This window comes from Lactuca virosa, chromosome 3 (assembly GCF_052849685.1).
Source record: "Lactuca virosa cultivar CGN04683 chromosome 3, Lactuca_virosa_CGN04683_v6, whole genome shotgun sequence".
Taxonomy (NCBI): domain Eukaryota; kingdom Viridiplantae; phylum Streptophyta; class Magnoliopsida; order Asterales; family Asteraceae; genus Lactuca; species Lactuca virosa.
In genome coordinates, this window is record NC_136428.1 from 52,365,121 (window position 1) to 52,388,226 (window position 23,106).

The following is a 23,106-nucleotide window of genomic DNA, read 5'->3' on the forward strand; positions in this document are numbered from 1 at the left end:
AGCCAACGGATATTCTAAATTTATTAACTTTGAATTATTGCTTTTATCAATCATATAAAACACGTTGTTAAAACAAATTAACCATAGTAAGTTGCATAAATTGAAAAGTCACGATATTAAATTGATTAATGGTATGGTCAACATATAATATTCGGATAAGAAGTCATTAAAAATAAAGAAAACATAAAGCATTTGAATTATTAGTACTAACTCACCAGTTTACGACAACTCAATATATAATACGTTTTTGATCCATACAAAATTACAAATCTCAATACGTATTTGATCCATACAAAATTACAAATCTCCAATCTGTATCTGGTGGGTGCTGAGATCAGCGTCAGTCTCTTCCTGATATTTCTGGTGTTTGACTTGAACCATGTCCAATCCCAGCAGTTCTACGTCGGAATCTCTTATTGCTGCCGTGCTGGAGCAGCCGTATCGGACTGGATTTCACTTCCAGCCTCCGCAAAACTGGATGAACGGTGAGTTTATCTTCTTAATTCTGACTCTTTTTTTTCTTCTTTAGCTTTCATCTTCCTTATGTACATGTTCTAATATCATCGCAATGCCTTATTTGATTTGTGACGACGACCATGGCTTTGATTGAGTGGCGCAGATCCTAATGGTACGTAATCCTCAATTCCTACTTTTCAATTTGTGTTTTTCATTTTGTTTATTGAAACTGCTTGTTAATTATTTTATTTCTTTTCTCTCCTCGTGTCTTTTATTTAAGGCAATTTTTGTCTATAAATTGAGTGTTGCTCAAGGGTGGATGTGGTATATAAATATAATAAAAAGAGGGCAACTTAGATAAAAGGGAAGTCAAGCTTTTGCTCTATAAAAAATGATTTAAACTTTAGCAAAGTTTTCCTATTTATTAAGTTAATGAACTTCATAGTTTTATACTTCCAAATCAACATTGAATATACATTACTTGTAATCTGTTAAACAAACTATCAATTCGCCTGAGTAAAGAAAATGTTATTTTATACTTTTTAGTTTTCACAAAAACATTCAAGTCATATACAACCATTTGAAGCAGTTAATAAAATGCATTCAAGAAACATTCGCCATTTTTTACTCAAAATGCTTTTTCTATGTCTATCTCATTGGCCTTCGCATCCTCCTCATTCTGTTTTTACGTAATTTGTTAACTTTTTTTTTGACAAATATAAACCAAGATAAGGAAAATCTATATCGGATTTCATGCATGACATTCGTTCAATCATCGCATATCAACAAACTTAGATATCTAAAATACACATTTCTGAAAATACATTACTTTTGTTCGTATTTCTCCTTGGTACAGAACAAGAACATTCGAATAATATATGGGTTTTTAATTTGTACTAATGCATGTATATATACATCCAGGACAAATGTGGTACAATGGAGTATACCATTTCTTTTATCAACACAATCCTTTTGGCCCACACTTTGACATACGAATGCATTGGGGACATTCTGTATCACACGACTTGATAAATTGGATCCATCTAGACCCTGCATTTGCTCCAACTGAACCTTTCGACATCAATGGCTGTTGGTCTGGTTCCGCCACCATCATCCCCGGAAACAAACCTATTATGCTATACACCGGACGCGACACCCAAGAGCGCCAAGTCCAGAATTTGGCTGTCCCAAAGGACTTATCGGATCCCTATCTAAAAGAATGGGTGAAGCACGACGGCAATCCAGTCATAAACCTGCCGGAAGGGATTCAACCGGCTGACTTCAGAGACCCGACCACCGCCTGGATCGAAGAAGACGGGAAATGGAGATTACTTGTCGGAAGTAAGAAAGATAGGACGGGAATCGCTTTTCTTTACCACTCTGACGACCTTGTTAATTGGGTTAAATATGATTCCCCACTTCATCAAGCTCAAGAAACCGGAATATGGGAATGCCCTGATTTCTTTCCGGTTTGGGTTGATAGCACCATGGGAGTCGATACATCTGTCGTAAACCCTAGTAAGGAGGTAAAGCATGTGTTGAAGGTGTCATTCATAGAGCGTTTTCATGACTACTACATGATCGGGAAGTACAGTCCTGAAGAAGAACATTATGTTCCTGAAAATGTCGATCTAACACAGATCAGCGGTTTAAGGCTTGATTACGGAAGGTTCTATGCTTCCAAGTCGTTTTTCGATCCTGTGAAAGTCCGAAGGATAACTATGGCTTGGGTGCACGAGACTGATTCTGATGCCGATATTATCGCTAGAGGATGGGCCGGAGTTCAAGTAATCAAACATTCATTTCAGTAATTACATCTATTATATATAAAGATAAAGATCATTAACCCGCATATCACATACAGTCATTCCCAAGGAGTATTTGGCTCGACAAAAACCAGAAGCAACTCCTACAATGGCCAATTGAGGAAATCCAGACGTTGTACGGAAACCAAGTTAGTTTTAAAAATAAGAAGCTTGAAGGTGGTTCATTACATGAAATTCAGGGTATCACTGCTTCTCAGGTAAGCTATAACTTGTAAGCCACCAATTCTTGATAAATCTAGTTTAATTTCATTCCATTTCGGCTGACAATTACTTCATTTTGAAAATTGATAAGGCTGATGTGAAGATTTCGTTCAAATTGGAAAATTTGGAGGAGGCCGAAGAATTGGACCCGAGTTGGGTTGACCCACAAATTATCTGCACCAAAAATGATGCATCAAAGAAAGGCAAATTCGGACCGTTTGGGCTTTTAGCTTTGGCTTCAAACGACTTGACCGAACAAACTGCAATTTATTTTAGGATTTTCCAAAAGAACGGACGATACCTGGTGGTAATGTGTAGTGATCAAAGCCAGTAAGTTTTCTACGATTCAGATATGCCCAAATTTAATCAAATGTTAACCAACTAATTAACATCTCCAAATTAAAACCTACAAATCTCAGGTCATCTAAAAAGGAAGGAAGTGATAAAACTTTTTATGGAGCATTTCTGGACATAGATCCACAACAAGATGAAATTTCACTCAGAACCTTGGTTCCTAAATCTATTTCTTTTATTTTTGTTATATATATATATATATATATATATATATATATATATATATATATATATATATATATATATATATATATATATTTTGTGAGATGTAATGTCATTAATTTGTTTGATCTTGCATTTCTACAGATAGATCACTCAATCGTTGAGAGTTTTGGGGGAGGAGGAAAGAGTTGTATAACAGCTAAAGTTTACCCGACTTTAGCCATTGGGAAAGACGCCAAACTCTTCGCTTTCAACTACGGAACAAAGAGTGTCATGATCTCTGAGATGAATGCGTGGAGTGTGAAGACAGCTCAAATGAGCATTGAAGAATCTAATGTGTAAAACATTTGGGGTGATCCGTCCAGTTGAATTATGAATTTGTGCAGAGAGCAAGTCAACTAAAAACAGGTTTTTTTAATTATGATTCAAACTAAACCAACCATTTTTACAACAAGCCACGGTTAACAAAAAAAACTTTTCAGGAATAAGTTCACAAAGCATTGAGGTGTCAATATTTGTGATTTGGTTTGATTATGGTATGTTTAGATTCAATGTAAACTTGTGGCAATTGTTGTTTGACTTTTGAACTACATTTCTTTTTGGTATTGTAATTTATGTTTTTTTTTACTATTATTTGGATTGATCTTGAACTTTTGAACATCAAAATTTGTGTTGTGGTTATGTTTTCTTAATGTTGGAAATATATGTTCTATTATATTAAGGAGTATTTCTTGAAATTTAAGAGGGACAATTTTCACTTCTAAATATACAATCAAGTTATGCACGTAAACTATTAATCTTTTGTTGAAAAATTGAACCTATAATTACGGCTTCTAGGTGATGATTATGGAAATCAACTTGATTTTCTTTTTTCCGTTTTCTCCCTCATGTTCCATCTTTACTCTAAAATCAAATATAACTTTCAAAATTCAAACCTCACCCAAACTACTAATTCTAATCAGCCCTAATTAAGAATCAATTACGCTATAATCATTATCTATTATATCCATTATCATGAATAGAGAAAATCATGAGTTGATTTTTTTTTTATGGTTAACGAAAATTATATGTTCTTCAGTTTTAGCAGTAAGCTTGAATAGAGGAAATTATGAGTTGGATTTATTTTTGAAATCCCAAATTTTTCCCTATCTCCCTATTCTTTTCTTCTATAAATCATTTGTTTGTTTATCCTATCATATTCTCATTTATTTTTGTTTCTATTAGTCATCTTCATTAACAAATAACAATACTAATAACTTTGTTTTTTCAATTTTTGGGTTTATAATTTTTTATGAGATGATAACTCACATGGACATGCTTATGCACAAGAATGACAAATTGACATATTTTAGAAGAAAAAATATCGGCCCTGGTAATCTTTCACCTCATTTGGCTTCCTTAAAAGTCTCCCATAATTTGTCCCATGATATCCCTATCGCAATTACGAAAACATTATTTGTTTTTGTGTTTGCACATTTATTGAAATCCCCTGGTCCCATTCGATTTTACCAAAGTATACTATCTACTTACGTTCTCTCTAACGAGAGGAAGAATAATAGATTGCCATTTAAGGACACCTGCATCTTCGTGGTTGATGGGTTTGACTCCATCAAATTCATTGCAGTCATTCTTCTATTAGTTATCTTCTAATCGGGTAATTGTTTACTTTGTCATTCTGGTAGTTCTGTAAATTCAGCTTCAATAAGCACGGTTGCACGGTTGGTGCTGGCCTTCTTAGTTTTAAATCATAATATCACATGGAAAAATTGTGTATTAAAAGCTTAAGTTATACTTTTTACATGCATTTACATCATACTCTATACCACCAGCCTTGTAACATCCCGACGTTCAGGTAATTTCAATTTTAACCTTAAGTATGAAAGAACATTTCATTTTGACCCTTGGGTTTGAAAAGATTGCAAAAATGACCCATAGTGGAATTTTGGTAATTTTTGAAAGGAAGGTTAGTACGCAGGGCGTACGTTGTGTACACTTGGCGTACTGGGACGGATCCTAGTACGCTGGCAGCCAGAGCGAGTGGACCATTCAGACACTTGAGGATATGTTGAGAGCTTGTATCATAGATTTCGGTGGGAGTTGGGACTCCTACTTTCCTCAGGTTGGGTTTTCTTACAACGACAGCTATCACTCCAGCATCGGTGCGCCGTCCTTTGAGCTTTTTTATGAGAGGAAGTGTCGTACCCCAGTCTGTTAGGGGAGGTCGGTCACAAGGTCATAGGGAAAATGGAGGTAGTTCTTCAAACGACAGAGATTATTCAGTAGATCCGCTAGAGGTTGCAGACAGCTAAGAGTCGGCAAAAAAGTTATGCTGACAGGCGCCGATTGGAGTTGGAGTTCCAGGTTGGTGATATGGTTCTACTGAAGATATCACCCGGGAATGGTGTAATACGCTTCAGGAAGATGGGAAAGTGGGGCCCCGGTATATTGGGTTGTTTCGAGTGATTGCCAAGGTTGGCAGGGTGGCTTATCAGTTGGATTTTCCTAAGGAGATTCACAACACCTTTCGTGTTTCTCAGCATTGAAGTGTGTGGCTGATGATTCAACGGTTGTTCCTTTGGATGATATTCAGGTTGATGATCGCCTGAATTATTTTGAGAGACCAGCGGAGATGCGAGAGCACTACCCTGAGTTATTCGTGGCAACGAACTTCGAGGACGAAGTCTGATTCAAGTGGGGGAGAATTGTAACATCTCGATTCAGGTAATTTATAACTTTGACCCTTATTATGGAATTGTTTGCAAATTCATCCCAAGGAGCCTTAAGTGAGAAACACACATTTTCCTAGTACGCTGGGTGTACGTGGCCGAAGGCCAAACCCTAATTTTTAGGCTTTGAACCCTATTTAAGCATCATTAACTCCCCAAAACTCCTTCCCTTATCAACATCCAGCCCCATTTCGTATCTTGCAAACTCTAATCCTCCTTTGTGAGCATTTTGAGCCTTAGAGTATATTGTTGGTGTTCTTAAAGGAGGAAGAAGGAATTGGATTCACCTTAGAAGCTCAAGACCTCTTTGGATCCAGAAGAATCTTGCCCTCAAGCTTCATTTAGAGGTATAAAGCTCTGAAGTTGTTGGTTACTTCATTAGATCCTGCTAGTTATGGAGTTTTGTGCTTCTTAGCCACATAATATTGGTCCATTTGAGTATGAGCTACTCTAGACCAATTGAGTTGTCCTTTTGGACGTTTTAGAGTGTCTAGAGTGATAAAATGTGATCTTGGCCCTTCTAGTCCTTCCATGCAAACGTTATGGTGTCTTAATGGGTTAAGAAGTTAGGGTTTTAATATTTGTACCCTTAATGGACATGCAAGGTCATAAATTTGGCAACTTTATGATTTAGAACACTATTTATGTAACATCCCAAAAAATATAAGGTAAAATTTTCATTTTTAATTCAACCAGAAACATCAATTATCCTTTATCTAATTATTCGAAAGTATTTCCGAATAAAAACAATCATCAGAGTAGAATCCCAAAATCATGAAGTTGGGGAAACATGGGTGGATGCGTTGCGATCAAGTCAGACCCTTCCCTTTCGAACCGGAAGTACTTGAAACCATAACCATAAAACTGTAAGCACAAAGCTTAGCGAGTTCCCCAAAATACCCTATACCATACATATTAAACATACAATGGGCCATGCCCAACAACCATCTGGACCCGCTCGACATCAAGCCTCGCTCGGAACAGATCTGTCAGTAATATGAGAAAGGCCCCGCCTCATCACATCCATCAGGCCCCGCCTGGCATTGGACCCCGCCCGACATTCATATAGACACATAAAACTCATTCAAGAATCACTAAGATAAATAACATACAATACATTCATCAGGCCCCACCTGGCATCGGACCCCACCCGATATACATATCACATAACATATATGCAAGAGTCATACAGACAACTAGCATCATATTAATAATAAACCATGGGCTGACATTGGTGCCTTCGACCCGCCAAGCACAGTGAGGAATCTCACCTCAACCCGCTGAAAATTAGATAAACACTTGGGCTGCTGAACCGAATAATCCCCGCTCTAATCAATCAAATAAAACCCCAGTTAATAATTGGGCCACAAACCATAACTAGGAATCTCATTCGTATGCCCAACTCCCAGGGTGAAAGACCATTTTACCCTTTCCACACTTGGCCTAATACCCGAGGCCCAACCCAATGGTTCCAAAAGGCCCATGTAACATCCCAAAATTCATGACCAAAAATTTCATTTTTAATATGACTAAAACACATTTGTAACTTGGTTCACACATTGAAAAGCATTTCAAATAGAACATTTATCAAAGTTCATCCCCAGAAATCACATATTGCGGAAAACATAGGTGTATGCGTTGCGATCGTCCCGAGCTCCTTTATTTGAAAAGTGGAGGTACCTGAAACCAAAACTGAAAACCGTAAGCACGAATCTTAGTGAGTTCCCTAAATACCACATACCATACATATCATCATACTGCCTAGCATATCTGGGTGATGGCCTACCCCTTCGGTCTCTTTCAACTGGATATTGTCTAGCATATAAGCACATAAATCACATACTGTCATACGTAACCATGAGCCATACATATCATTCATATATCATAATCAATAAAGATGCTATGTGCCGAACATAGTCTTGCTATTATGCCACGGGCCGCCACATGGTCTTTCTTGCCAATTCGGGGGCCACCCTCTGGTCTTACAGACAAGTGCCAAGAGCCACCTCCCGGGCTTCCATGAAATCATCACAAAGACAACTAGCATACATACTACTCTACTTAGCTAATTGGCATACAGTGTGTCAGGAGCCACCTCCTGGTATTTCATAAATAATGCCTAGGGCTAACCCCCGGGTCTTCCTACAATACATAATAACATACAGTGTGCTAGGAGTTGCCTCCTGGTCTTTCATACATAGTGCCTAGGGCCAACCCCCGGGTCTTCCTATAATACATAAACCAAATGGGTCGGCATTGGTGCCTTCGACCCATACAAACAGTGAGGAGACTCGCCTCGAATGCTGAAACTCCCTGCAAGAAATCCTTAGTTGCTGCCCTGTCAACTCATCGAGCTATCAATACCAAAATATCACCCGATTAGCAATTGGGTCCCAAACCATGATCCATAATCCATACTTAGGGTTAAATTGACCATTTTACTCCTGGCCCAACAAGATTCATAACTAAGTCCCAAGCCCAAAACTGACAAGGCCCAAAACTGTAAAATCCATAAAAGCCCACTAATGGCCCAATTTTCTAAATTAGGCCCAACCCATCTAATGGGCCTTACCCTAAAGCCCAAACATATTCTTAGCCCAAAATATCTAATTTCTAATGGCCCACAAAGGCCCAAAGTAGCAAAGTCCAATGAATGGCCCAAACCGAGGCCCACTTGTGCGAAATCCACTATGACCGAGTACGTAGGGGGTACTCAGTTGTACGCAGCGCGTACTGGGTTCGTGACCTGTACGCTGTGCGTACCTGCTTGTACGCCCATCGTACTCCTCTGTTAAGTCTTTTTTGCTATTAAGCACTTAATGCTTCAAACCAAGGGACCAAATCACAGATATGAGCTCCACTTAACGTCTAAACCCATAAAGTCACTGACTTGGTGACTTTGCATGCCCCACATAAGCCCAAACTCCAAAAATGACATTCTACTTCCATAAAAGTGACCTTAACTCATGCATGAGCACATCAAGATCTTCAAGATGGCAACTTTCTGTCTTAGGGAATCAAATAGTACCAAGGGTGGCAACCCTAAGCCTAGGAAACGGATTTGAACCATAAAGCTTCATCCTTGGGACCAAAAAGGTCCAAAAACCCAACACAACATATCTAAGGAAATAACCACCAAGTTTAAGACTTTATACCTCAAATGAGAGTCAAAAGCCGATGAGGTTCTGGATCTAAAAGCTCTATCTTCTTCAATGAATCTTCAAGAGTGAACACCTTATTTAAAAGCACCAAAATACTCTTCTGATGGCCTTCTAAGCTCCAAAAACACTCAAGGAAGGATTAGGGTTTCGTGAGAGCTGCCTAAGGGTGAGAGGGAGGCTGATCTTTAAGGCATAATGTTCCTTATATATTGCCAAACCTTAAAATCTAGGGTTTTGGTCTGAAAGGAGTACGCCCCGCGTACTTCTTAGTACGCCTGACGTACTCACAAACCACCCGCGACCAACTGACCTTATACGTTGGGCGTAACCAAGCTTACGTTGGGTGTTCCCAGCCAGGCACGTGCATGCATCCTTGCATGCATGGGACTGATCTGCCAAACATCTCCATTAGGGGATAATTCTGCCAAAACTTCAAAGTGCCATAACTCCTCATCCGACGTCCATTTCCGACGAACCTTATATCCACGAAAAGGTGGCGAGAAGCCCTACGCTCCTAATAACTAATCCAAGCCTCAAAACCTTCTGAACAAAACCCAAGACCCATAAAAGACCGAGTCATCAGGTTACTGTTATACCCTTGGCCTCCAAAGACGCAATCGAATACTTGGACCACTTATACCATGACACCCACATCTGAACTGGGCCAAATCCTTCCTCTCCCAAGGCCCTAAACCTTATGACGGCTAATGATTGGACCGCAACCCCGAGCAACGGAACACTTTCAAAACCAGGTGTTACAACTCTCCCCCACTTAAATTAGATTTTGTCCTCGAAATCGCTCCTTACTACCACCCCTCACTACAAGAAAACTGGCTTTTAATGATACGCAAACAATGACACGCATAGTTTTATGATATGCAAAAGTGTGACCTTAAAAATATGTCAGTTCTCACAAAATTTGAAGGATTTAGGACACGCATTTTTGTGTGCCCTAAAATTAGTGTAAAAAAAAGACGGAGGGCGCCTACCAAAAAATGTGTGTAATGCCCATGTTTCTGGACTAAGCATTAATGATGATATAATAGTCTAGGTCAACCATTGGAACTCGTTTTGAAGTAATAAGAATGAATTATGTGCTTTAAACTTAATTATTATGATTAAGAATAAAAATAAGCGTCAAAAATTAATATTAGATAAAGCCGATATCAATGAATGAAGTTGTAGTGGTCGTGACAAGGATTCCAGATATATAAAGAATGTTGAAATCCGAGTTATAACGAAGAAGTTATGACCTGTCGAAGTTTCGCGACAGAACCGGTACGACACTGCGTGACGTAAATAATGAATTTACAATAGAACGATTTTTAGCCTTAGTGATCTAAACGAAAGTCGTAGAGTTCGTTAAACCGAGAGCGTGCATAAAGAGAACGCATAAATCTGACTTCGTATAAGGAAGTTATGATTTTTCTAAGTTTCGACTTAGCAGTATGCAGCCCATGTAACGCCCCGATTTTCAGGTATTGTTTAAATAGGGTTTTTGGGTTAAGCTCTACTCGACGAGTTGGTTGACCTACTCGTCGAGTAGCAGCGGGGCAGGATCGCGTGTTAAGTGACCTACTCGACGAGTCCATATTGGGACTCGGCGAGTAGGAGCTGGCAGATGAAACCCTAAATCCCGGGGTTTGCACCCCTATTTAAAGGAACCTCATCCTCCTTTGGCCTCTTTACAGTATTTGAGAGCCCCTTAAAACCCTAATACGTGTGTGTGTGTGCACCCATTGTGTGATTGAAGCTTGAAAAGAGAATCTTTGGAGGGAGAAGGCTTAGAGGAGAAGGAGATTGGAGCAAGTAGAGTGTGGAAATCAACTCTTATCTCAGTTATCATCTTCTGGAGGTAACCAAATCACCTTTTCCTTGTGAATCTCCTCTATTGGTTGAGTTTTAGGGTTTTTGGTGAGTCATTAAGTTGGAAAGATGAGCTATGGGCTAGATCTGAGATTGTGACTTCAGATCTGGACCCTCCTTGGATTCTATAAGCATAAAGTTACAGTCTTGGTCATGATTGAGGTCCCTTTTGAGCATAAACTTCCATTAAGAACTTAAAATGGGCATTTAGAGCCTTTATAGCCATGCATGCACGTAAAGTTTGCAACTTTACGTGATAAGCATGCCCTAGAAGCCTGGATCTGTGATTTGGAGCCGCTGCATGGCTCAAAACAAGTCTGTATGGAAAAGGGACTGAATGAACTCGGCGAGTCGCAAGGTTGACTCGGCGAGTCATATGAAGATGGCCGTGGACTCAACGAGTTGGATGAACAACTCGGCGAGTCCGATGAAGATTACCATAAGACTCGACGAGTTGAAGAACAACTCGGCGAGTCGGATGAGTTTTCCCTAGGATACGTATGCGTGTGTATCCGTCGAGTTGTAAGGAGGGAACTCAACGGGGGGCCTTAAAGTTTGAACGAGAATCGAAGCAACTCAATGAGTCACCCCGATGACTCGGCGAGTTGGATTGTGCTTCAAGGAACTCGACGAGTAGCCGAGGGTACTCGGCGAGTTGGGGTCAACATGGACTGTCGACCTTGACTGAGGACTTTGACTTTGACCAGGGGTTGACTGGTGGGTTATGGAGTACCTTATAGAGTTAAGGACTTATGAGTATATTGTACTATGGTCATAGGTGGTGGAGCCTATGTCAAGTGATCCGAGAGTTGGAGTTTACCTTTCGAGTCGACATCTGCGAGGTGAGTTATCCTCACTATACCGATAGGGTCTACGGCACCAAGGCCGACCCTTTAGTTTTTATTGTTATGGTATGCTACATATGGATTTGATCTGCTAGATCGGAATCAGGGTAGACAGTATGTTATGCTTTTATGATCCGTAAGGATTGGTATGTTAGTGACCAGCTAGGTCGGTACTCTCGTTACGAGAGGATTCTATGATTGATGATCAGTGTGACAGATATGTTTGATGTTTGTATATGTCAGTATGTGATAGTTATGCGGACATGGTTATTTACTTGTTGGTTGGGTTGAGGCGGTCCTGCTTTGTGCTGAAGGCCAACATACCCTATGAGCGGTCCGGGGAGACTGCAGGCCCACGAGGCGGACCAGTCATGTCGAAGGCTCGGGATGGATTCAGATAGACTGTAGGCCCAGTAGGGCGGTCCAGTCAGGCCGATGACCCAGTATGCATGTTGATTGATTGATTGATTGACTGATTGTTGCTGACATGGTATTGTCAGTGTGGTATTGGTATTTTGGGGGTAGCTCACTAAGCCCTCGAGCTTACAGTTTTCAGTTTGTTGTTTCAGGTACTTTAGGAGATCATGGCAAGGCGAAGGCGTGACCGTACCGCTCCTCATCCTTATGATCTGTTTATGGGACACTCTGATGGATATTGATTTGGAAACATTTTTGTAAACAATACTATTTGACTTTTAATTATGGTTGAAAAAGTTTAAATTTGGTGTAAAATTTTTGGATGTTACAGCCCAAAACTCGAAATTTAGATCGAGTGATTTTTAGCCGAAACAATCTAAACGAGAATCGAAGATATCGTCGATATTAGTGCAACGGTAAAAAGACAGACGAAAACGGACGTCGGATGAAGAAGTTATGAATTTTTAACGGACTTTTCCTGTCCCGGCCCTTAAAAATATAATATTAAAAATGAAGTCAAAATTAGCCGAAGGAGTCTAAACAAAAGTTGTAGAGCATAATTTCACCTACGCGTGGATATAAAGAACGTCAAAAACGGAGTTTGTATGCGAAAGATACGAATTTATGAAGTTCGGAACACAAACTTCGAGGTCTGACTGAACTCACGACGTAAACATAGAAATTCACGACGTGAACGACACGTTTCGAGCCTAGAAGACACACATCAAGCCTAGGAGGTGACCAGGATCAAAGTCACGACGTGAACACTTACGGTTCACGACGTGAATGTCGAATTTTCACCCTATAAATAGAAATCGAGGGTATCCGGGAATGGTTGCTAATTCACACTCTCTTTCACTCTCTATACCCTCTCTAGCCATCTTAAAACACCCCGAAGCCTCGGGAAAGCCCCTAGCACCAGAAGAAAGCCTGAAGTTCCCGAGAAAAACAGTTTTTCGAGCCAAAACTCTGCCGGCGTGAAGCCCGGTTTTTCAGAAAACATCCCGGTTTCATCGAAGAATATTGTTTTAAGGGACGAAGTGTTGTCCAATCGTCGTCTTATCAAGTGAGTGTATAGTCACTTTCATCTTACACATATATATGAAGTGTTTTATATAAAATACGTGCTATGTGTATATATGTTGTTTGTTTATTTGAAATGGATGATGAATGAATATTTTATACAGGTTTTAAACTATATATGTATTTTATATCTACAAATATGTTGGGTAAAACATGGGTAGATGAAAGATTGTTTTATACAGATTTTAAACTGTATATGTATTTTTATATCTACAAATATGTTGGGTAAAACATGGGTAGATGAAAGATTGTTTTATACAGATTCTAAACTGTATATGTATTTTATTTCTACGAATATGTTGGGTAGAACGTGAGTAGATAAAGAATGAGGAATGAAAGATGATATTGATGTTATTGGCAGTTGCGCCTAATAAATAACATTGGCAGCTACGCCTAATAAACAACAATGGCAGCTGTGCCAATTAGAGAATAAATGATGTTGTTGGTAGGTGCGCCTAATATATAACATTGGCAACTGTGCCTAATAAAGAATAAATGATGTTGTTGGCAGCTGAGCCTCATAAATAACATTGGCAACTGTGCCTAATAAAGAATAAATGATGTTGTTGGCAGCTGCGCCTAATAAACAACATTGGCAGCTGTGCCAATTAGAGAATAAATGATGTTGTTGGCAGCTGCGCCTAATAAATAACCAATTAAAGAATAAATGATGTTGTTGGCAGTTGCGCCTAATAAACAACATTGGCAGTTGTGCCAATTAGAGAATAAATGATGTTGTTGGCAGCTGCGCCTAATAAATAACCAATTAGAGAATAAATGATGTTGTTTGCAGTTGCGCCTAATAAATAACATTGGCAGCTGCGCCATAGGCAAAGGTTGACTTCGTGCTTATTTCTTAGGTTAATCCTTAGGAATGAATGAACGAGGAATAGTTGATTTCTTAGGGTGGGTCCTTAAGAGTAAAGAAGATAATGGGGGTGGGAAATTGGGCTGATTGTTTGATGTTTAAACATAATAAATAAATTTATTGTGGTTGATGAAATTAATAAATTTATTATTTGTGGGTTGAAAACCCTATATGCTCACAAGGCTCCCAAGCCTGATCCACTCAGCTTTTTATATTACAGGTAGTGGACCTAGAGCATAGTTTGGATGATGAAGAGGGATTTTTGGATCATAGGCCAGTAGTTGTAAATAACTGTTGTAAGGCTTATGATGTACTGTTTATGCTTTTGGTCTGTATCGGAACATGACATTCTGAGGTTTTGATATATAATGAAGATACATATTTCTTTAAGAAATGTTTTGATAAGTTTTTTTATCATGTTTTGTTTTGGGGACAAATTCCGCAACATGTTTTAAAAGATTACTCTGATTTTATTTCAAAAGCATAAACTAAATCGGTCTTTTCTGGCTGAGAAATTTGGGGATGTCAGAGTTGGTATCATAGCATTAGTTTAAGCAAACTAGGAATTTGTAGGATTTCTAGACTTAAACTTAGAATGCTAAGCGATGATTGTGAGATGAGTGTCTACCATATTTTAGACACGAACACTAGTATATTTTAGGAAAGATGCCTAAAATGCTTTTATGTGCTAAATGTTATATGTTTGTCATATATGATATTATTTGTTCGGAACTATGGTCTTTTGCCGACCGGATCTGGAAATTTTATGTGCTTAGGATTCTAAACGTTTAATTACGATATTAGAACTGACATGTAACTTTTCGGAGTAATAAGGAGGAATACGCGTCAAAACCTTCCTCTATCTATATTTTCGTTCTGATATGCTGAACGCCTGCTTTTGTGGATATAACGTCATGGTAAAGAGTCATAGTGAACTGAGTAAATGGAGAAAATAAGAAAGTTTATGATAGTAAATGATACCTTTCGGAAGATATCGTAAGAATGGTATCTTGCCTCTCGAATACGTCTTATAAAATAACAGTACATATAGAGGAGTACGATACATCCGAATGTACACACTTGATTGGCGGGATGATAGAACGGTTGGCATAATTTCTGAAGTTGTCTTATCGCCTGGCGTTTCCATCACCAACCGAGTTGAAGCAGAATTGATGATTGAAGATATGCATGGAAGAAGTCCAAGTAGAGTCTGGGGAAGTTTTTATGATTATTTGGACACATTTGTATGTGTTAAATTGTTTTGTGATTTTAGGAAATAAGAACTTGGGGACTGCGAGACAATACTTGGGACGAGTATGAGTAGGTGTGGATAGTAGTAGAGGCCTATACTACTAGAAGCACAGGACTCACACTTGGATCAAGGAAAGTCACAAGGTTACCAAGATGCTAGTAATTGATTCCGTTTTGTTCATGCTCGCCGTTACCATCATTTCGGTAATGACTAAAAAGATGATTGATATTCCGACCCTAGAGGTCATATCGAATCGAGTCCGACTAAGATGAGTATGTTACGTGGTTCGGGGAAAGTTGAGTCCAAGGTTTATTGGACCGTTTAAAGTTCTTCAGAAGATTTGGAATCAAGCTTACAAGCTAGAACTACCAGAAGAACTAGAAGGTATTCATAACACCTTCCACGTGTGTTATTTGAGGAAGTTTACGGGAGAAGTTCCCGACATCATTCCAATTAAGGTTGGATGAAAGCAAGAGGTTAATTGAAGAACTGGGGGAAATTGTTGACCGTAAGACTAAGAAGTTACGACGCAAGATGGTCGATTTAGTGCTTGTGCGATAGAAACATTTGAATGGGCCAAATCTCACCAGGAAAAAAAAACTGAGAGTGACAGGATAAGTCGCTATCCGCAGTTGTTTGCTGATGTGTGATTCCGAGGACAGAATCATTCTAAGGAGGAGAGAATTGTAACGCCCGTGTTTCTGGGCTAAGTATTAATGATGATATAATAGTCTAGGTCAACCATTGGAACTCGTTTTGAAGTAATAAGAATGAATTATGTGCTTTAAACTTAATTATTATGATTAAGAATAAGAATAAAAATAAGCTTTGAAAATTAATATTAGATAAAGTCGATATCTATGAAGGAAGTTGTAGTGGTCATAACAAGGATTTCGGATATATAAAGAATGTGAAATCCGAGTTATAACGAAGAAGTTATGACATGTCGAAGTTTCGCGACAGAACCGGTACGACACTGCGTGACGTAAATAGTGAATTTACGATAGAATGACTTTTAGCCTTAGTGATCTAAACAAAAGTCGTAGAGTTCGTTAAACTGAGAGTGTGCATAAAAAGAACGCCTAAATCTGACTTCGTATGAGGAAGGTATAATTTTTCTAAGTTTCGACTTAGCAGTATGCAGCTCAAAACTCGAAATTTAGATCGAGTGATTTTTAGCCGAAACAATCTAAACGATAATCGAAGATCTCGTCGATATTAGTGCAACGGTAAAAAGACAGACGAAAACGGACATCGGATGAAGAAGTTACGAATTTTTAACAGACTTTTCCTGTCCCGGCCCGTTAAAAATATAATATTAAAAATGAAGTCAAAATTAGCCGACGGAGTCTAAATGAAAGTTGTAGAGCATAAATTCAACTACGCGTGGATATAAGGAACGTCAAAAACGGATTTCGTATACGAAATATATGAATTTCTGAAGTTCGGAACACAAACTTCGAGGTCTGACTGAACTCACGAAGTGGACATAGAAATTCACGACATGAACTAAGTGAACGACACATTTCGAGCCTAGAAGACACACGGCAAGCCTAGGAGGTGACCAGGATCAAAGTCACGACGTGAACACTTACGGTTCACGACGTGAACGTCAAATTTTCACCCTATAAATAGAAATCGAGGGTATCCGGGAATGGTTGCTAATTCACACTCTCTTTCACTCTCTATACCCTCTCTAGCCATCTTAAAACACCCCGAAACCTCGAGAATGCCCCTAGCACCCGAAGAAAGCCCGAAGTTCCCGAGAAAAAGAGTTTTTCGAGCCGAAACTCTGCCCGCGTGAAGCCCGGTTTTTCAGAAAACATCCCGGTTTCATCGAAGAATATTGTTTTAACGGACGAAGTGTTGTCCAATCATCTTCTTATCAAGTGAGTGTATAGTCACTTTCATCTTACACATATATATGAAGTATTTTATATAAAATACGTGCTATGTGTATGTATGTTGTTTGTTTATTTGAAATGGATGATGAATGAATATTTTATACAGGTTTTAAACTGTATATGTATTTTATGTCTACAAATATGTTGGGTAAAACATGGGTAGATGAAAGATTGTTTTATACAGATTTTAAACTGTATATGTATTTTTATATCTACAAATATGTTGGGTAAAACATGGGTAGATGAAAGATTGTTTTATACAGATTCTAAACTGTATATGTATTTTATATCTACGAATATGTTGGGTAGAACGTGGGTAGATAAAGAATGAGGGATGAAAGATGATATTGATGTTATTGGCAGCTACGCCTAATAAATAACATTGGCAGCTGCGCCTAATAAACAACAATGACAGTTGTGCCAATTAGAGAATAAATGATGTTGTTGGCAGCTGCGCCTAATAAATAACATTGGCAACTGTGCCTAATAAAGAATAAATGATGTTGTTGGCAGCTGAGCCTAATAAATAACATTGACAACTGTGCCTAATAAAGAATAAATGATGTTGTTGGCAGCTGCGCCTAATAAACAACATTGGCAGCTGTGCCAATTAGAGAATAAATGATGTTGTTGGTAGCTGCGCCTAATAAATAACCAATTAAAGAATAAATGATGTTGTTGGCAGCTGCACCTAATAAACAACATTGGCAGTTGTGCCAATTAGAGAATAAATGATGTTGTTGGCAACTGCGCCTAATAAATAACCAATTAGAGAATAAATGATGTTGTTGGCAGTTGTGCCTAATAAATAACATTGGCAGCTGCGCCATAGGAAAAGGTTGACTTCGTGTTTATTTCTTAGGTTAATCTGTAGGAATGAATGAACGAGGAATAGCTGATTTCTTAGGGTGGGTCCTTAAGAGTAAAGAAGATAATGGGGGTGGGAAATTGGGCTGATTGTGTGATGTTTGAACATAATAAATAAATTTATTGTGGTTGATGAAATTAATAAATTTATTATTTGTGGGTTGAAAACCTTATATGCTCACCAGGCTCCCAAGCCTGACCCACTCAGCTTTTTATATTACAGGTAGTGGACCTAGAGCATAGTTTGGATGATGAAGAGGGATTTTTGGATCATAGGCCAGTAGTTGTAAATAATTGTTGTAAGGCTTATGTACTGTTTATGCTTTTGGTCTGTATCGGAACATAACATCCCGAGGTTTTGATATATAATGAAGATACATATTTCTTTAAGAAATGTTTTGATAAATTTTTTTATCATGTTTTGTTTTGGGGACAAATTCCGCAACATGTTTTAAAAGATTACTCTGGTTTTATTTCAAAAGCATAAACTAAATCGGTCTTTTCTGGCTGAGAAATTTGGGGATGTCACAATGTGTGTCGTGTAAGCTTGTCGTTTTATAAAATTTTAATGAAACACGCATTTTTTCCAACCTTTAATAGCTAAGTGGTAAACGAAATCCCCAAAAATTAGAAAACCCTGCCTTGTTCTCATCTTCCTTCGTTTCTACTTTTATCTTTTCCATGGTTTGGCTTAATGAAGCATTGTGAATTCTATGAGTTATCGTTATGAAGTATGGAATGCAAAGCTTGATCCTCGTTTGTTTCTAATTTCCCATTGATAAATTAAAACAACACACATACGAAGAACCCTAACGTGCGTCTTCCTTCTTAGTAGGTAGCGGGAGGTCTTTTATTTTCTTCTAAAATTCCGATTCTCTAATTTTTATATCGACTTAGTACGTGCTAGGGTTTTTGGTGGTGATCAACGGGTACGAGACATAACAGAATAAATGAAGAGGCTATTACAAAGGGTTGAAATCGTATGGAATCGTTTGGATATGATCGAGTTTAGCTTTCACCTTCGTCAAATCTTAAGGCAGAACAAGATTGTTGAGATTGAGGGTTTTTTGCTCCCAAAAATAGACCTTACAAAATCATTTCGATTGAGGGCTCTATGACGAAGAACTAGGGCTTCTAAGCCCATCAAGGTTTCCTCCTCTCCTTGAATTCGCTTTTTCAAAACCTAGAAGGCGATTTAGGTTTCTATCTCCTATTTTAGAGTTATCTTATTAACTCGTCTTGTTCCTTCACCCATCTTGGCTATGTATTCCCGGTGTGACATCACAACCCTGCGACTTGGTTACTCTCGAGCCTACCAGGGTCGTTGAAACCCTCAAGAATCTCACCACAAGGTTTCGTGACTACAGAGTTGTTGATTTCATGAACCTGTTACCCACTGCCAACGATGGAACCATCAGGCTTTTATACATGCAGGTGAATAATCAAATCTTAGTATAGTCATCAGTAAACACTTTTTTTTGAATTACGCTGTTTGTATATATTTTGAATCTTCTAAACACAAATGATGTTTTATTTCTCTACGCTCCGACAACTCGGGCTACTGCTTGTGATTTTTGGTTGATATGTTACTACATAAGACAACAACCCGGTAATCTTTGAATGATTAATCACTGCCTGTTTATGGATACTTTTTGGTGAACACCAACTGTTTGATAAAATGCCCCAGTGAGTGACTCTTGTGTTTGCATGCTATATTATATATTTTGAGCAAGGAACTACACATGTTTTTATTAAATCTGAAGTATAATGTACAATAGCAATAACATTGAGGTAGATTACATGTATTGTTCTTTTATGTGTTATTGTGTTTTGAAGTAATTCTTGCACATGGAAGCTATGTCAAAATTAGTTATAAGACAGTTGCTTTTAGTGACTTATAACATTTTACTAATCAAACTTTGATCAAACCACATATATAGTAAAGATACTGGTCAGTGCTAACTTTAGTATTTCACTTTTGTGAGATGAGATAAAACGAATTATTCTTATTTGTGAAAGCACACACATACCAGTATATGTTGTATATAATCATATAAAATGCATTGAAGCTTAAAGACACAATTGCTTGTAAATCTTTGTTTGGTTCACACAATATTATTTATTGTTGATACAAGTTTTGATATGATTACCCTGGTGGCTATGAGCGTGATATGGGAGGTAGGCTTGGCTATCCTGATGATAGGCCCCGTGGTACGTATGGTGGGCGCTCATCTAGTGGGTACCAAGGTGGTCCATTTGGTAAGCACCAGTTGATCATCAAATATAACTGCTCAACAAAACATGTAGTTTTTTTTGGGGGAGAGGTTAAGTTAGATGACAACATTTAAGTTAAATACAAAAGTATTATACATAACGTTGCCCTAAACTAAAATAATACATTTTGACTCTGTTTGAAGGTGTAGAAACACTGGAATGGGACATATACTTGTTGAAGACTTCTTTTTCTGTAGGTATCAAGAATACAAATCAGAATATATATCAACTCAGAAACAGACTTATTTTGATGCTCATAAAGGCGAAGATTGGTATTTTTTGCTTCTTTTCTCTCTTTCTTCTAGTCAACCTAAATTGAATACAACTCAATCTCAGACTAATTTCATATCACAACCATTAAATATCCAACACATGTTTAGGTTTGAATCTAGATCTTATTGTTTTATCCTATCTCTATTGGCAAATCTGGATTATATGTTCTTGTTGCAGGGACCCACTGGCTCAACATACTACTGTTCACAGTCAAACTCTTCCCTAAGGGGCTTGAAAATGTTAATCCACTAATTTTCTGAATTTTAGAAAAATAAAAATGAAATTTTTTTGAATCACCTTAACATTAGTCAAAGGTGGGAACCAATCGGGATTTTACAAATTATTTTTGAAAAAATGGTAGGTTACTTTTTTTTATCAGTTGTTTATAAAAACAAAACAAATACTTACAAAAAAATAAAAAAATGAAAATATGCTCTTTAACAGCTTTTAGGGCAAGAGGGTTATTCAAGAAAGCACAATACTTGGGGTTTTCATTTGTGTGGTTGTATAGCAGAGGTGAAAGAAGGGAAACCGAGTAGGTATTCTCTCTCTCTCTCTCTCTCTCTCATGCATACCTGTGATTTCCAGTGAGGTTAGGTTAAGTTGCTAATGAGTTCACTATTTTACTTACGGATCGAGTTCTTTGCAATAACTTGCTCGAGGATGTTATAAGGTCTGACTAATATCTTCCCTCTTCAGGTCAGTTTCTTTTTTTTATTTAAGATTTTAATGTGTTTTCTGTTGTTCCAAATGTTGAATCAATTTGAAGTTTTTAGGTCAAATCGACGACATTCTAATTAGATTTTCAAGGGAAAATCGGATACAATACTGAAATATATGATAAATGTGACAGATATAACTTTGTTGTAAAATTTTGTAACTTTTATCATATTTGAATTTGAAAAAAAAACAAACAGTAGTAGTTTTGATACTAGAAGTTAACAACTTTTTTTAATTCAAGAATAGAGAGTATATTTTTGTTATCATGTAGAGAATTGTGTAACAAATGATCAATCTGACTTTAGTATCATTGATTCTATCATTGTTAGAGACATCCTTATGACACAAACTTTCAGTGCTTTATTGTATTTCTGTTGTTATCTGTTAGAAGTTGTGAAAGACTTTAATCTATAAATCATTAAATGTTTCAATAGGGTTACAACATAGCTTTGCAAAGGGTGGATAAAAGATTGATATTCTTTGACATGCTTATGCCAGAGTGTCCAGGTCAGAATATCTCTTTTTTGTATGCTAATCTTTTGAATGCAGTCCAGAATTTGGACTAGGTTTCACACAATTCGAATAAGAAAATTGATGTGTCAATTTTATTTATTTACTTATTTATTTTTTTGTAATTTAATTTCATTTGTAGCATTTTTCTTAACTTTATTTATCATTTGAATGACAAGATGATGATGGGGTTGAACGTGGATTAATGGCTTTGTATGGAGATATTCATAAAGCTTTACAATTATAATCGATGGCATTTCTCTTCTACAAGTGGAATTTCTCTTCGGTAATATCCTGCTAATCCCAAAAAGCTTTGAATCTCAGTGGGACTTTTTGGTCGTTCCAATTTCATCACTGCTTCAATCTTTGTTGGGTCAACCATTATTCCTTCATGGTTAAACACGTGACCCAAGAATTGGACTTCTCGAATCCAAAAATCACATTTGGAGAACTTTGCATACAGCTTCACCTTCTTCATAACTTCTAATACTTCTCGCAAGTGCTTGCCACACTCCTGCTAGCTCTTTGAGTAAATCAGAATGTCATCTATGAACACTATCACAGATTTATCGGGGAGTGGTTTACAATCCCTGTTCATCAAATCCATAAATGTTGTTGGAGCATTTGTTACTCCAAATGACATAACCAAGAACTCATAGTGTCTGTATCTTGTTCTGAATGCGGTCTTCTCAATATCTTGTTCTCTCACTTTCAGCAGATGATATCCTGACCTGAGATCGATCTTCGAAAAGTAGCTTGCACCTTGAAGCTGATTGAATAGGTCATCAATCCTTGGCAATGGGTACTTGTTCTTTATCGTTGATTTGTTCAACTCTCTGTAATCTATGCACATCCTCATACTCCCGTCCTTCTTCTTTACGAATAACACCGAAGCTCCCCAGGGTGATGAACTAGGTCTAATGAAACCGTTGTCCAACAACTCCTGAAGTTGCATCATAAGCTCTTTCATCTCTGTTGGTGCTAGTCGGTATGGTGCTTTCGCTATTGGTGTCGATCCTGGCAACAAGTATATTCGAAATTCCACTTGTCTATCAGGGGGAAATCCAGGAAGATCTTCGGGAAATACTTCCCGATAGTCACACACCACTAATATTCTTTGTATCTCTCTTCTTCTCTTTCTTTGCATCGATCACAAATGCCAAGTATGATGTACATCCTTTAGACAAACATTTTATGGCTTTCATTAGGGAAATGATTCCAGAATTTACTCTGCGTTTGTCCCCGTACACCACAAATGACTCTTTTCCAGGTGGGTTTACTCTCACCATCTTCTTCTTGCATAGTATTTCGGCATCATTCGCACTAAGCCAATCCATTCCT

General features: G+C 37.9%; 1 protein-coding gene across 1 annotated transcript; it reads left to right on the forward strand.

Moving 5' to 3' along the window:
* Positions 1-257: 257 nt before the first annotated feature.
* On the forward strand, positions 258-3,691 carry LOC145165673 (beta-fructofuranosidase, insoluble isoenzyme CWINV3-like). Its single transcript, XM_079084468.1, has 7 exons — positions 258-485; positions 620-628; positions 1,378-2,243; positions 2,321-2,479; positions 2,575-2,813; positions 2,903-2,993; positions 3,144-3,691. The coding sequence occupies exons 1-7, from the start codon at positions 380-382 to the stop codon at positions 3,339-3,341; spliced, it is 1,668 nt and encodes a 555-aa protein (XP_078940594.1). The 5' UTR covers positions 258-379; the 3' UTR covers positions 3,342-3,691.
* Positions 3,692-23,106: the final 19,415 nt, after the last annotated feature.